At 33.8% G+C, this 15393-nt stretch overlaps 1 protein-coding gene across 1 annotated transcript in view; it reads right to left on the bottom strand.

The window, feature by feature from the left end:
* The window catches only part of glg1b (golgi glycoprotein 1b), a 37934-nt gene extending 22891 nt beyond the window's left edge, over positions 1–15043 (bottom strand). The window contains exons 1-3 of the mRNA XM_043216819.1: positions 14633–15043; positions 1886–1915; positions 714–800 (exon numbers count right to left, since the gene is read on the bottom strand). Of these exons, the coding sequence (XP_043072754.1) occupies positions 714–800; positions 1886–1915; positions 14633–15043 (528 nt within the window). The remainder of the gene's footprint in view (positions 1–713; positions 801–1885; positions 1916–14632) is intronic.
* Between the last annotated feature and the right edge of the window lie 350 nt (positions 15044–15393).

Below are 15393 nucleotides of genomic sequence, written 5' to 3'. Positions count from 1 at the left end.
TATATATATATATATATATATATGTTTTTTTTTTTTGATAACATAATTAATAATATTTAATAATAATAATAATAATATTTAATTAATATTAATTATTAAGACCATTAATTAATATGAAAATATATTTTAATAAATGTATAAATGTATGTTGAAATCAATATTAAAGAATAATAAGTGCTTTAGAAGTATTTTTTATTGCTAGTTTATGTTAACTAATGTTAACATATGGAAGCTTTTTGCAAAATATTAGCAGAATTTCAAAAGTTGGAATAATTAATCTAGACCGATTGGTGTGATTTTGTTGGAGAACGTATAGGTAAAATAAATAAATGTGGTAAGTCATTCTTACAAAAAACAACTCAAGCCTCTTTCAGTGACTGGAATAAATGTATTTTTAAATTTTAAACTATCAGGCTTTTTAATTTGGCTGTTTAATGGCCATTAAATACAGTCTTTGTGCGTTTTAAAAATAAATGTGGTTTCATTTACACAGACACGGCTCAGGATAACAGTGTTTCAGTATCTCAATTAAGCATCTCATATAATTCAATTATTTTGATTACAGCACTAAGCCACATTGCGAGTTCAACTGTATTGTTCAGCCCTAAAAGAACTCAAAACACACTCACATACACACGAGTTAAACTGTTGGGGAATTAGAGAGCAAAGGTCCAAAAGAAAATGGACTCAGCAAAACTACAACAGAAACCGACCTCTAACATGGTGCTCGTACACACTTCCAGCGCCACGGACTCGAACTTCGGATCTGTGGTCAGGTTCAGCTTGTAGTTCCACAACAGCTGCAAACGTTAGAAATATGAAACATTAGAAATATGCATAATGTGAATTCAAGTGTGATCTGTTCGTTTATGTATCAGACTGTTTTAACTCATTCTAAGGAAAGATTACCAGCAAATAAATGTACATTTCAATCTATGCTTCACAAAAAAGCTATTGTTTGATTTCAGAAGACTTTGAGAGAACATAATAATTGTATGCATGACTTTTGCATCCTTTTTGAATCCCGAAGGCTTCAGTTCCCATTGGTTATAATTGCACTAAAAACATTAGTGCAGTCTTCTCTTTCATGGTGTGTTATACAGGTTTGAAACGAAGCAAGCATGAGTAAATGAATCTTAATGTTCAAGTAAACTCAGTGCTTTCAGAAGAACCTCGTGAAGTGGTTTACCAAGGTCAAGTCTGGCAATGCAGTTAAAAAGATGTAATACTTTCTTTGTTTTATGGTTTGAGCCCGAAGCAACCGCTCAATAGAAAGTAACCGATTTCACTTCAGAGAGAAAAATCACATTTTCTCTTCAAAACGAAAAGATGTCAATTGAAGCAAACGGCCTTGTATTTACTGAATCGCGCTCCACCGCTCGAAGAAAGCTCTATGTGATGGGATCGCCACATTAACAGTGACACTAAATAAAAGTGCTGATAAATGTAAGGTTCACCTTAATTATTGCTCAAACATGAGCCTTGCGTGACGAGACGGGTGACTCAGGCCTGAATCACAAGCCTAAATTTTCCTCGTTTCCGATTTGTGGACCAGGTCTTAATGAGAACATCAAAGCCACGAATGTTAGCGAAGGAGATCAGAAACAGATACCTCTCTCGGGACCCCACCAAATTAATTGCGGGCTGCAGCCATCATTAGATGGTGATTAGACCATTATTCTTCTGAAATTACTTGCTGATGTTACCGCTCTCTAAATCCTACTGACGCATTCTCTCGTAAACCTACAAAGAGTCGGTCTGAAAGAATAGAGTGCATGCAGAGGGTCTTGTAAACAGGGAACATCACCCTGAAAGATGTGTGGAGCTGTGAAGATGAGTCACGTCGATGATAATTATTATTTAAGGCAGGCCTTTGAGTACTTACATGGTTGCAGTCTGAAGCAATTTCTGTGTCCTGTAAAAGAAAGAGAGAGGGAATTTATAATCTTTTCATTTTCCCTTCATTTCTTTCACTTTATTAATTCTGTATGACTTCCAACGCTGAAGTTCACGCTCTGAGAATTGTAATCGTCACTCGTGCTAATAAAGCTTTATTACTGGCAGTAAATTGAAGTAAAAGCGACAACAAAAATATAATAGAATCATAAAATGAACAGTTACATCAAATACTATTTTAAAATTAAAATATTTCAATTAATTTATAGCAAATTAATTAAATATCCCGATTTAATAAAAACTAAAGGTTTTAACAAATTAATAAATGACACAGATTTTCCTGAAAAATAAAATAATAATAAAAAAATATATATATATATATATATATATATATATATATATATATATATATATATATATAAAATAATTCACCAAAATCCACCAATACTTACATATTAACCCTAACTTTATTAAATGAAATGGAGTATTTTAATTTACAAATATCATAAAAGTACATTTTAAAACTAATAAAATCCAAAATAGGAGAAACAACAATCCAATACACTGTATAATATCATCAACTAATAAATTTTACAAAAATCCCAAATATACAAATAACACGTAACTGATTAAACGAAGAGAGTTTATTACATCTCTTTCAAATGCAAACATGTTTGTTTTATGAATAAAATGAACGAAACCACATACTAACGTAAATGCCAGAAAACAGAGCATTATAAATAAAAAAGTTAAACACTTAAAGATGCTGTCGTGTGCATATGGGATTACAGCTCCTATCGCCCTGAAACAGCTATGATAAAAGAAGAAAGTCACTTAATAATTCAAGCAGATAAACAGAATGCTGCGTGACCTCTCAAACTTGAAGTTTTCCTCCCTCAGTACTCATTCTTTTAAGAGCCTGTCTGTTTCTTTTCATTCTGGCTGGGTTGGACCACTGACTGCTAACTGTCAATAAGCACAGTCTCTAACCCAGCACAGTAAACAACTGCTGAGTGACTCATAGAGCATGAAAATGCAATTAGCAATTGTCAGGGGACGACAACAACATAGTCAAACAGGCAAAAATCAATGTGCATTCACATACAACGCCCCAACAATGGCTCGACAATAACTCATCATCCTTCAGCTGCCCTCGATAAGACGAGCATCAAAGCAAAGACATTTTGCCAGCGTGGACACAAAACAATGTGGTTAATGCTATAAAGTTAGCGGAGATTAGAACACGTGCTTTAAAACGCAAATCTTACAAAGCAAAAATATTTTTAAGTAAAAGGTGTCTGGTGCACAGAGAGAAATATGCGCAACAGGATTTAAATGGGATTCATAAGCTGAAATATAAAAAGCGTCTTTCGGAGACAACATTACAGTGAATCTTGCAAACCCTGTCAGAAACATTGAGAAGTCCTATTTCATCCCAATTTCAAGAGAAACAAAAAAGAGATCATAAAATTAAATAAATGCACATAAAAATATAATAAACGGATACATAAATAAAAGAGTGCAATAAAATAAAGTAAAAATAACATAATTCTTCGGAATATTCCAAATTTCGAAATACAGAACAGATACATTTTTTTCTAGACATCATACATTTCAATTCTAACTTTAACATATATCAGTAACAAAAATGTCAACGCACCTAATATATAAAGTTTATATTAATATATACACTTTAGATAAATATAGATAGATAGATAGATAGATAGATAGATAGATAGATAGATAGATAGATAGATAGATAGACAGACAGACAGAGACAGACAGACAGATAGATAGATAGATAGATAGATAGATAGATAGATAGATAGATAGATAGATAGATAGATAGATAGATAGATAGATAGATAGATAGACGGACAGATGGACAGACAGACAGATAGACAGATAGATAGACGGACAGACGGATAGACGGATAGATATATAGATAGATGGACAGATGGACAGACGGAGAGACGGACAGAAAAATGGTCTTCAAAAGACAAGACATAGATAGATAAAAAAATTCAAGACATATAAAAATGTCTTCAAGATACATACACAGACAGACAGTTGATAGATAGATATATAAATACAGTCTTCAAGATAGATAGATAGATAGATAAAAACATTTTTTCAAGATAGATAGATAGATAATATAGATAAAAACAGTCTTAAAAATAGACAACTGCCTTCAAGATAGATAGATAGATAGATAGATATAGATAGAAAGATTGATAGATATATGACTTTCCTCTTGACTTTAGGGTGTTTTCGTGACAGTCATGCATTAAAAAAAGAAACACACGTAGTAAATCTTCACAGCTCTAAACCAGCAGCTGACGAAACTAGTACCCCACATAAAACAACTAAACAGATTCATGGTCAGTGTTCTGGAAAAGGGGATCAGAAGATGATATCACAGCAGAAGCACATAACAGCACAGGCCCTAAATAGGAACAGGCCGATATCTGAGCTCAGGAACCACACCCAGATCAATCATCCGGTTCCTCGTCGCCAGCCAGAGCAGGATATTTCTATTTGTACGTCAGGGCTCTGTGATTACAGGCCGGCCGGGGCGTACATGGATCATCTATTGATTCTGTGAGATTACACATTGCTTGCGTTCCTGTATTAATGTGATAAAGGCTGAATTTGGACGTCTCGGTTCAATAAACCGGCTCGATAAAAAAAGTATTATCGATTCAGAGTTTGTATCATCGCTCACAAGAGTTCAAAGAAGCCCGCTGGGATCTGCTTGTTGGACCTACAGTAAAATCACTAGTTTTTATTAGCGACATCAATCGTTGGCGCCTTTTTCTGTTTCAGATCATTTGTTTTGTGTATCCTGTGATTAATTAAGGAAATAAAAATATGAAGGCATGTGTTTTGTGAGAGGTGGTCAAGCGGGTGGAACGGTTAAAATGTCAACGCTCTCTATACATGCGAAGAATATATTAGCCACCTTCTAAACCTTGCGAGTCGGTCCGTTTCATTAAGAAGTGAGAGGAAATATTATAAACCACTGGACCATTTTTGGCCATAATAACGCACATCAATTTTCGGCTTATAAACATATGCGAATGCAGAGTTTTTTTTGTTTTTTTTTTAGGAGCAGCTTATTTTTGGCCATCCATCTTACTTGTTATCAGTGAAGAGTCACAGCTGAGGTTTTACACGGCTCACATCCTAATAAGAGTTTCTTATGACTTTCGAAAGGAAAAAAAAACAAAAAATAATAACCAAAGTCCAATTCTCCAGCTCTTTTATTAAATCTGGATCAAATGTAGGTTTTCTGTGCAATTTACTTTTTTTTCCCCCACAATCCCAATCCCTGGTGAGGAAAAAAAAAAAAAAAAAAAAGTCTTCAAAAAGCCAAACAGAACTTAAGCATGAAAAGGGATTTTCTACAAAATAATATACTCTGAAAAACAATTAAAAGACAAGAGAAATTTTTATAATATAGGGACAAAGTCTTTGTTAATGCTTTGTAAGAAGTCTTTAAATCTTTGGAAAAAGAAAAAATTAAATCGACCGATTTTTGGAAAAACTAATCGTTGAATTAATTGTTTTGTAGTTGATGAACAAATAAGGTAAAAAATAAATGCATACTATAAGAAAATGAAAGTGATTTTTAACCTTGCGTGCATGCCAGCCTGTTTTTATGACTCCTAAAACCAAAATACGAACATTTAATAATCCATAATAGGGGCACTTTAATGTACCCATGCTGAATAAAAGTATATTAATTTCTTTAAAAAAAATAAATATTAGTTAGTACATATATGGAAGTATCCTAAAAGTGCATTTCTTCTTTTCCTACAGATTAAAAAACAAACATCTATTTTTGCTTTAAATTTCAAACAAAACTAAGATGAAAACGTAAAATATTTTTTTTTAGGCTTTTATGAAGCTAAATAATATAACAAATAATATGGCAAATTGCTAGTCCAGTTTGAAAAAAGAAAAGCTTGATACAAGTTATACATGCAGTGAATCACAAAGATAAAATTAAAAACTATTTATGGCTGTAGCTTTACATTTTGTTCTATATGGATTAATGACCATTTGGATACACACACACACACATATATATATGCACATATATATATATATATATATATATATATATATATATATATATATATATATATATATATATATATATATATATATATATATATATATATATATATATATATATATATATATATATATATATATGCACATATATATATATATATATATATATATATACATACACACACACACACACACACACATATATTGATAAATTGTTTAATAAACCTCAATAGCCTAGCATTTAAGTTTAAAATATGAACATTAAAACATTAAAAACAAATATTCTCTTGCTCTGACTAAACCTCTTAGGAAATGACTTATTGTATGCTAATAACCTCGCCTAGATATTTCTTTTCTGTCCAAGTTTATAGCGCTTAATTCACTTCTTTCTGCATGCTCTGGTAGATAAAGCAGCTGCTAGGGACAGAAGTCTCTCCTCTGAGTGACAACGACCGCCCCGTCCCAAGTCTGAAGACGAAAACAAGCCACGGGAGAAGCATCGTTAACAAGACCCAGCTTCAGTCAGGTTGAGACCCGATAAAAAGGTGAAGTTTGAGTCTGTCAGGGATTTGCTAGCAGCGGACGCATTAAGCACTCGCTCGCCTCATTCATGCACAGACGAGTGACTTCATGACAGCGGCCTTGAAATCTCTGCGTTCAGAGAAACACAAGCGCATTACTACCACAGACACCTTTACACCTGCACTCGCGTCACACGAAATATTCATCCATCAACACGACTGTGTGATCGGAAGACTTTTAAAGACATGTCACCTGTAGGAGAGCAGAGCGGTGATTGTTTGCACTGGATTATGAAATTCTAATTATCACCAAAACTCTCTGCAATTATAATGTTGATTACCATAAATGAGATTTTGCTCATCTCTCGTTTCCTAAAAGATTAAGGTTACAGTAAAGCATTTAATTTGGAAGTGAGTTTTCTGATTTCTAAAGGATTAATGATAGCAGAAATGTGCCAATTATTAATTTTCTAAAAGCATTTCAAACTTGTGCATTTTTCAAAATGTTAAGTCGTCCTCAACATTTTCAGACCTTTTAGTGTTTGGTTTTTATGGCATCGTTTTGTTAGATTGTAAAATTTTCCACTAACACGTGAACATTTTCAGATTTTTTGAACTTCTATTCCAAAAAAAAAAAAAAAAAAGTAATTTTTCATCTGTAGACCCTTGACAGAATGTTAAGGTCACCCTAAAAACAGAGACAAAGCATCGTAACACAAATACATATCATATAATGGGAAAAAAGTAAATGTATTAAATATATTAGCTCACTTAAATAAAGTTGAAATAAAACGCATTTATATTGGATGAAAAACGAAAAATACATTCCTATTAGAGGAAAAACCAAACTGAGCAAAAATCTTGTTATGGCAACTAACTGAAAAACTAAAATTAAAACACTAAAATTATAAAATAAAAATGTATAAATAAAAATAAACATACCTTAAACAGGAATATGAGATAAATGAAGACGCTAAAATACGCATGAGAACATTAAAGCAATTGCATAAAAAAAAAAAAAAAAAAAAAAAAATTTTATAAATATTATATTAATATAATATAATACAAATAATATTAATAAAAACAATAGTACAAATATTAAATGTTAAAATAATAATAATAATAATAATAATTTATAAATAGTATATTAATATAATATAAATAATAAATATTAATAAAAACCATAATAGTACAGATATTACATTTTATAAATAATAATAAAAATAAGAATAATAAAATAACGTAATTATATACCAAAGGTTACAATTTTTATGGCTGAAACATTATGCTGTAAATTATGTATTTGAACTTGTACTGAACCTGTTATATTCCCGTTACACTATTTCTGCTAATCTAAACAGACCGTGTGCCGTGTCAGAGGAGAAGCAGACACAGTGGGAACAGTGGTAATGCGTTTGTTTAACAGTATATGCTGTAGCACAACCACTTAACGGCCTGCCAAGTGCAATAATCACAACAGGACTCCGAAAGATGTGAAAAGCAGAGAGAGGACGACCCAGCACCTGTTCGCCTCTGTAACAGGCTCTGCTTTCTGTTCAGTGAAATGCAGTTTCAGTGAATAAAACATCCATCCTCATGTGTGAGAGTGAAAGTGGAGATAACGCAGGGAAACGGAGTGAGTGATTCTGCAGGGAGCTTATCTGTATTCTGAGTGAGAAACAGCAGGGCCCTCGTTGCAGGTAAAATATAAAAAACATTACATTAAAATATACAAATGAAATCTTAGGTCTGTAGTCCATTAATCAACCCAAGCTGACAGCTTATGCAAAAAACAAAAAAAACAATAATATCCTCTGCTGAATGGTTCACAAAAAATCAGACATCATCGCAAAAAAAAGGGTTAAACTTGCCAGTGTAAATAGCAGCAGACAACGAGACTGCACATAAAGAGCCAAAAATCAAATCATGTGCATGCTAGTAAACCAGACAGACAAGAAATATTCTTGTTAGAAATGTTGTTTGCCTTCATTAGAATTTTGTCTGTTTTTTTCAAAACTAAGTTTGTTTTACTGACTCAAACTAACAAAACATGACTGAATATGCAATTATGCTAATTATATTGTGCTTTGAATTAATCATTATTTATTTATACTGTCTATATTACATTATAAATGAAAATATAATATGTTGTGTGTGTATATATATTACATAATTATGCATTTTTATGCAATGTTCATTTGTGTCAACATTTTGTTGTGTCAATATTTAATGATTAATGTGTAATATATTAATCATAGATTAACCACATATATATATAGTATATATATACATAGTATATTTATAACATATATATATATATACCTATCATATTATATATATTTTTTTTTTATATATACACATGCATTTGTGTGTGTGTGTGTGTGTGTGTATATATATATATATATATATATATATATATATATATATATATATATATATATATATATATATATATATACACACAGAAAAAATATACAGTAATATATAGTAAAATATACAGTAGACACACATCTGTAAACGGAAACTTTATCTCGGATATGATTAGTTAGCACTAATATCCAGTTGAGTGTGTGAGTGTGTACATATATATATATATATATATATATATATATATATATATATATATATATATATATATTGCACGTACACAAAGACATGAAAAATTTCGTAAAATCATTTAGAGTGCTACAAGCTTTACACCTGTTCTTACACCACAGAGGTAAACAAGAACAGACGTTCCTCATTGCCATGCGTGTTAAATCTTTTATGTGACAAAGCTAACAAGATGGAACAGCCTGCAGGATGTTTATTTTTAGGTGACAACTTAGTTCAAAGCATCGGAAGTCACACTGTATAATAATCTTTACATCAGACAGTGGCTCTTTCTTTGTAGCCCGTGACTTCTATTTTAATAATGTTTTGAGTCTGTTAAATTACTGGATCAAAGCTGCTGTAGAGAACAGCGGCAACCTCTTTGTCCTTACCAGGGAAGAGAGAGATTGGCTGGCAATTCTAAAAAGTTTTTCACTGTCATCAAAAAGCAACAAAAGTTGGCGCAACGCATTAGTCGAGAGGTCAAAAACATGTCATGCCTTTGATTGATGCCGACAACCGGAAAAAAGACCGACTGAAGAACAGCCACATGATTGCAGTGCTGCAAGCTCATTTTTGTGATTGCAACACATTTGATACTGACAGTCAAAATCAAAACGATGATATCTGATAGCTTTTCCTCTGAGGACAGCTGTCAGTGACCAGCCTTTGTTCGAGCCATTACAGGACTTCTGCACCATTAGTCAAAATGAAAGCAATTATTCAACGCTGACCCTCGCCAATTACAAAGTGGATCCATGAAACCTGTCAAGAACACGCCTGAGTCGTATTTCATCGCAAAGATTCCACAGAAAGCAAAATGGAACTAGTTTTTGCTTAATTAAAGAAAATTAAGCCCAATTTTTAATGCAGATTTCTGCATTAAAGTTATTCACGTTTTCCACCCAAATCATGTCGCAATAAAATCTATGAAATAAGAAACATCCTGCCTTACCTAACCAAGATGCAAAAAAGGGGGGAAATCTAAAAGAAAGCGTATCACAAAATTTAAAAGAAAGAAAACGGAAAATACACCGACCATTATTGCCATTATTTTGTATTACAATTAATCACATTTTACCACCCAAATCTTTTTGTGATACTGCAATAATGTAAGAAAATCTCTATGAAATTTCTTTATGAATTAAAAAAACTTTAAAATTTTGAAAATTCCAAAGGGGGGGAAAAAAAGCGATTTTAGAATTATTATATTAGACATTTTTTTGTAAATGATGATTATAAAATAATAATACTAAATAAAATAGTAATAGTATTTGTTATATTGTCTTTATTTATGCTGATTTAAATAAAAATACAGAATAAGATAGATGGATAAATCGATTAAGAATTGAGAATAGTAATTAAATGCAGCATACTTGCACATAAGCATTAATGAGAAATATTTGAATAACATTTTCAATTGACGTGAAAACAATGTCATATATTGGTCACAAAACAGGCATCCTTTTCTAACACAAAATATAATTTCTTTTTACTTTGTCATTTTCAGAGTTCAAACTTTTTCTTTTCGGTTAACTAACTTTTTATCTAAATAAGCAACCATCCACTAACATCGATATCACGCTACGGTGTCTTAAAGAGCTGTCAAAGCCATGAAACATGCCGTCTCCCCCTCAGCGGTGCACCAAATGAGTTCATTCCACTTCATTTTAGATTCATTAGTCTCAGACCGATATTTCCACCCTAACAGCTTCACAGCCAACAAAAACATACGCGAACAAAAAAACACGGCACCTCACGTTTAGACTAAAAAAATTGCAAAGACACAATAGGTTTTCTGCCTCATTCATTCCATTCTGTTGTATCAAACAAAACGGTTGATTAAGAGCTAAGCTCTTTGGTTTGCTTTATCAGGATCTCAGCCCGGATCCCCGCGGGACGGTCTCATATCAGTCACGCTAGCTGCTTTGTTTACAGCAAACCCGCCGCGGCGTCCCACCAGTAGAGGAACCTGCTAAAAATGCAAATTAAAGTAAGACGGACGTGCTGCAGCTGTGCCGCGACCACCTTACCTCCTGCTTCGAGCGTTTGCAAGGGTTCGCCCCGCAAAAAAAAAGGCTGACCCGGAGGGGTCTGACCTCAGGGAGATGGAGAAGAGATTTATGGACATCATTTACCTCTTCAGAAGGCCACAGCTGTTACCGAGCCTCTGCAAAGCAATTATCCCAATAATTAGAGCCGCGGTCAGGACTGCTGAAGCAACTGTTCGCGGGCAAATGAACTTGGCATGCGGTGCAGGAGGAGAGACTGCGAGACGGGTATACAGCTTGTCTTGATGTTTCATTCATGCTAGAATAATTATCCTCTTCTATCTGCTGCCGCTGCCAAAAACCAAAGGCTTGCTATTGGCTTGAAATCTTGTAGTGGATTCTCTGCATATGCAGCAATGCACTGTATGATTGCTATGCATATTAGGCTCGTATATAAAGTTACAAAAAACTAGTGCAATTCCAAATGAATAAATAAATAAATAAATATTATACATACTACATGTACTACCTGTCCGAAAATGTATTCCCTTCTACCCAAAAAAGCTATATAATACCACAATTCTTGCCCAAAAATGTATTGAAAATTCCCCTTGAAAAATAAAAAAGAATAATAATAATAATAATAATAATAATAATAATAATAATAATACATATATATATATACACACACACACACACACACACACACACACACACACACACACACACACATATACATATATATATATATATATATATATATATATATATATATATATATATATATATATATATATATATATATATATGTGTGTGTGTGTGTGAAAAATGTCCATGCTATTTGTCAAAAATGTTTTGCAGTAAAATAAAATAAATACTATACATATAAATTATATAATGTCAGTCTAAATATGTATTGCAACCCCAAAACAGAATAAAAGTACAATATATTACTTGCCCCAAAAAAACCATTTAATTAATAATAAAATTAGTATATTAGTACACACACACAATATTACTACCAAATTTAAAAAAAAAAAAAACAAATAAACAAATAAATAAATAGCAGTGTGTATGTGTGTGTATGCTATATTTGGACACTTGTTGAAATATGCATTGCAATCACCACCAAAAAAAAAATTCATATATATTACCACGATAAAATTCTATACGCAGAAGCTGTCTAACAAAATTAATACAGTTGTATTTTTTTTGTAAATGTAGGCTCATCATTGTCATTTGTGGACTTCTGAAGGGTATTTTCGTACATGTGAAATGATTTGAAGCTATATCAGAGATTCTCTGCAAGCTACACACCAAGTGCGCATACCGCTCTTTTCAGACAGCATTTAGACCAATTAATGCCAGCATATTACCACCGAATACATCAGAGCAAGACATTCAGCCGGCCTCATTTTAATTTTCAGAGGCAGGAAAGGATGATTAAAAAGGAATGAACTCGGAGTGTGCACGCAATTGCATTTCAAGGCTAACGAAACAAAGATTTGACACCCTAAATGGGACGCACATAATAGTCGCGTTTCAGACAGACCGCTATCTGAAATGTCCCTCAGGTGTTGAAATTAGTTACCACGGACCAGAGAGCAAGACCTCGCTTCAACACTAATGAGAGGCCCGAGTCTGTGAATTACTGAGAGAGAGAGAGAGAGAGAGAGAAAGAGAGAGAGAGAGAGAGAGAGAGAGAGAGAGAGAGAGGCATAGTGCCATCAATACGGGTTTAAAGCTGCGACTGTAATGAGAGCTGGATTTTAGCATACTGTGGGAGAGACTCTAGTATTAGAGACATTTAAACAGAAGCTCAAGAGGCTGAGAAAACTGCTGCTCTAAGACGTTTTTCACCCTAAATGAATTTGTGTCTAGCTGCAAATGAACCTTGGCCCTTGTATAAAGTGAAAAGTGGCGTGCCATCGGAGCCAAGACGTCAGGGAGGAGCAGTTCGAAGCAGCAGAAAGCAAATGTTTAAGAAATACGGCTCATGTATAACGTGCACACACATCTTAGATCTGCTGCACAGATAAAGCCTGACTTAGTTGTTTCTGTCGAACACAAATGAGAAAGATGCATGCGCTGCGATTTTAGATAACTCCAACTCCGGTAAAGGACTAGTAAGTCTGACTCGTGCACTACATTACAGGCAAGGAGCCCAATAGAGTGCACAGACTGCGTAAAGTTTAAAGATATTGAGAAAGCAGATCATTCATTCGAATTCAATCGCAAGCGACATAAACCGTCGCTCCCTGCATGCGTTAAAGCACACATTTTTGGTGGTCAAAGTGCTTTTTGAACATATTAATCTTAAAAAAAAATGAAACAAAAAAGCGGTTGCAAACTATTTTAGCCGCATTGAAAATAAACGCTGAAAGTTAAAAACGGATTTATTTAAATGTTCATGTAGTTAAAACGGACGCATTGCAACCGCTTGACTTAAAATTATTTTTATTCTAAAAATTCAACTTCTCACAAGGCATCTGCTGTGCCTGAACAAAAGTTACTCCTATAATAATTTCCTCATCTGCGCAACTAGGTCACTGTGTCAACCAGCGCGGCACGGAAAAGCACAAAAGACAAATCTAGTTAGAAGATTTTAAGCTTGTTCTTAAATTAGTCCAATCCATATTAAAGGTCTGCGCTTGTACGGCTGTAAAATGAGAGCGTTTGCATGATTGCATTTGCATTCTGATGCTGCGCACCTGCAATTAAAGACTCCATGACAAAGTTGACTCTAGTCAAGAGTGAAGGGCTTGTGAGAGCCGATCGTAATCTTCAGGATGTCATTTTCCTGCAGCTCCACGGTAATTAGTCACGTGGTATTTACAGCTTAAATGATTGGCTGAAAACAACCTGGCAGCAGACCTGACAAACCAAAATTGAGATCAACAGGAATGCTAAAATAGCTTTCATCAGGTAGGCTGTTATGGACCTCCATGGCACGACTGTACTCAGCAAGACATTTTAATGGAGTCTTAAAATTAGTCTATAAAATGAATCGATACATAGTTAATAATACAAGTGAAATGTTTCTAAATATAGTTTAGATATCTATTTCACTCAGTCTGAAATTCACAAACCCAAAATGAAAGGAATTAAACGTACCCACCCTGAGTTCAAATGAATAATGATAATAATAATAATAACAATAATAGCAGTAGTAGTAGTAATAAAAACATATACAATAATGAACATATAATTATAAAATATATGTTTTATCATCAATAATACATAATATTATATGACAATAATAATTATTATTATTATTATATAAAATAATAAATTACAGAATTAAATAAATAAAATATGATTTTAATTAAATTATTATTATAATAAATATTAATTGCAGAAATATAATAAAATAAAATAATAATTTTAATGCATATAAAATGTGTAATAAAATTAGACCTCACATATATCAATTACACAAAGCTAAATAAATATTACAATTATTATGTTATTTTTATTGTTGTTGTTATTATCATTATTTAATTATTCTATTATATACTCATCACCATCACCATCATTAGGGCTGCTGCTCACCTCTTTCTTGTCCTGCAGGCATTCCAGTACAGACAGGTTATTTGTCCAGGTGTGTTTTGGACATAGCCGGGTCACGTCGTCCCGGCAGGCCTGTTCTTCTGCCAGCTTCCAGCCGGTGGATCTTCTAGACTGAGTACCGGAGGACGCGGCGGCGTTATTCCCGGGATTCGGTAGCGCGGCTCTGAACTGCTGGTGCATGGCGGCAGCCGGAAGATGGACATTCCCGAAACCTGGAAGAGGTTTAAGAGCCTGTACGGTTAGCAGGCAGAGAGACATGAGGAGCAGCAGCAGCTGAACACGTCTACACGCCGCCATCTTCAACCACAAACAGCTGAACCGAGCTCCACTCACTCTGCCGCTGAAGACTCCGCGCTGACCGGACGAACCTACTACGGCGAAGGTTTTGCTCATGAATATTAATGACGCCGCGTGACGCGGGCCCAGAAGGCTTTATTGATTGGCCGGACTGCTAACGTTTGTAAATAAGCCTCGAACGCCTGTCCAATGAAAGGATGTTGCCGCGGGGAAGGCATGGATTATGAATATTAATTAAGTCAAGTAAGCGGACACTCCAGGAAGGTTACCAAGCAACCTCTGCAAGGCTAAATTAATATTCATTAGCTAGGCCTTCGTCGTAGTGGGATCAGTAATTTCGAGATAGCCTCAGAAAAGCAGCGTTAGATGAGAAGGATCAGATCCAGCTCACTTCACTGCTGTCTGCGGAGGGTTTAGCACGTAACAGACTTCATAAAAAGACTTTA

Source organism: Puntigrus tetrazona, chromosome 18 (assembly GCF_018831695.1).
Source record: "Puntigrus tetrazona isolate hp1 chromosome 18, ASM1883169v1, whole genome shotgun sequence".
NCBI classification, from domain to species: Eukaryota; Metazoa; Chordata; class Actinopteri; order Cypriniformes; family Cyprinidae; genus Puntigrus; species Puntigrus tetrazona.
This window is presented reverse-complemented; position numbering and strand designations above follow the sequence as displayed.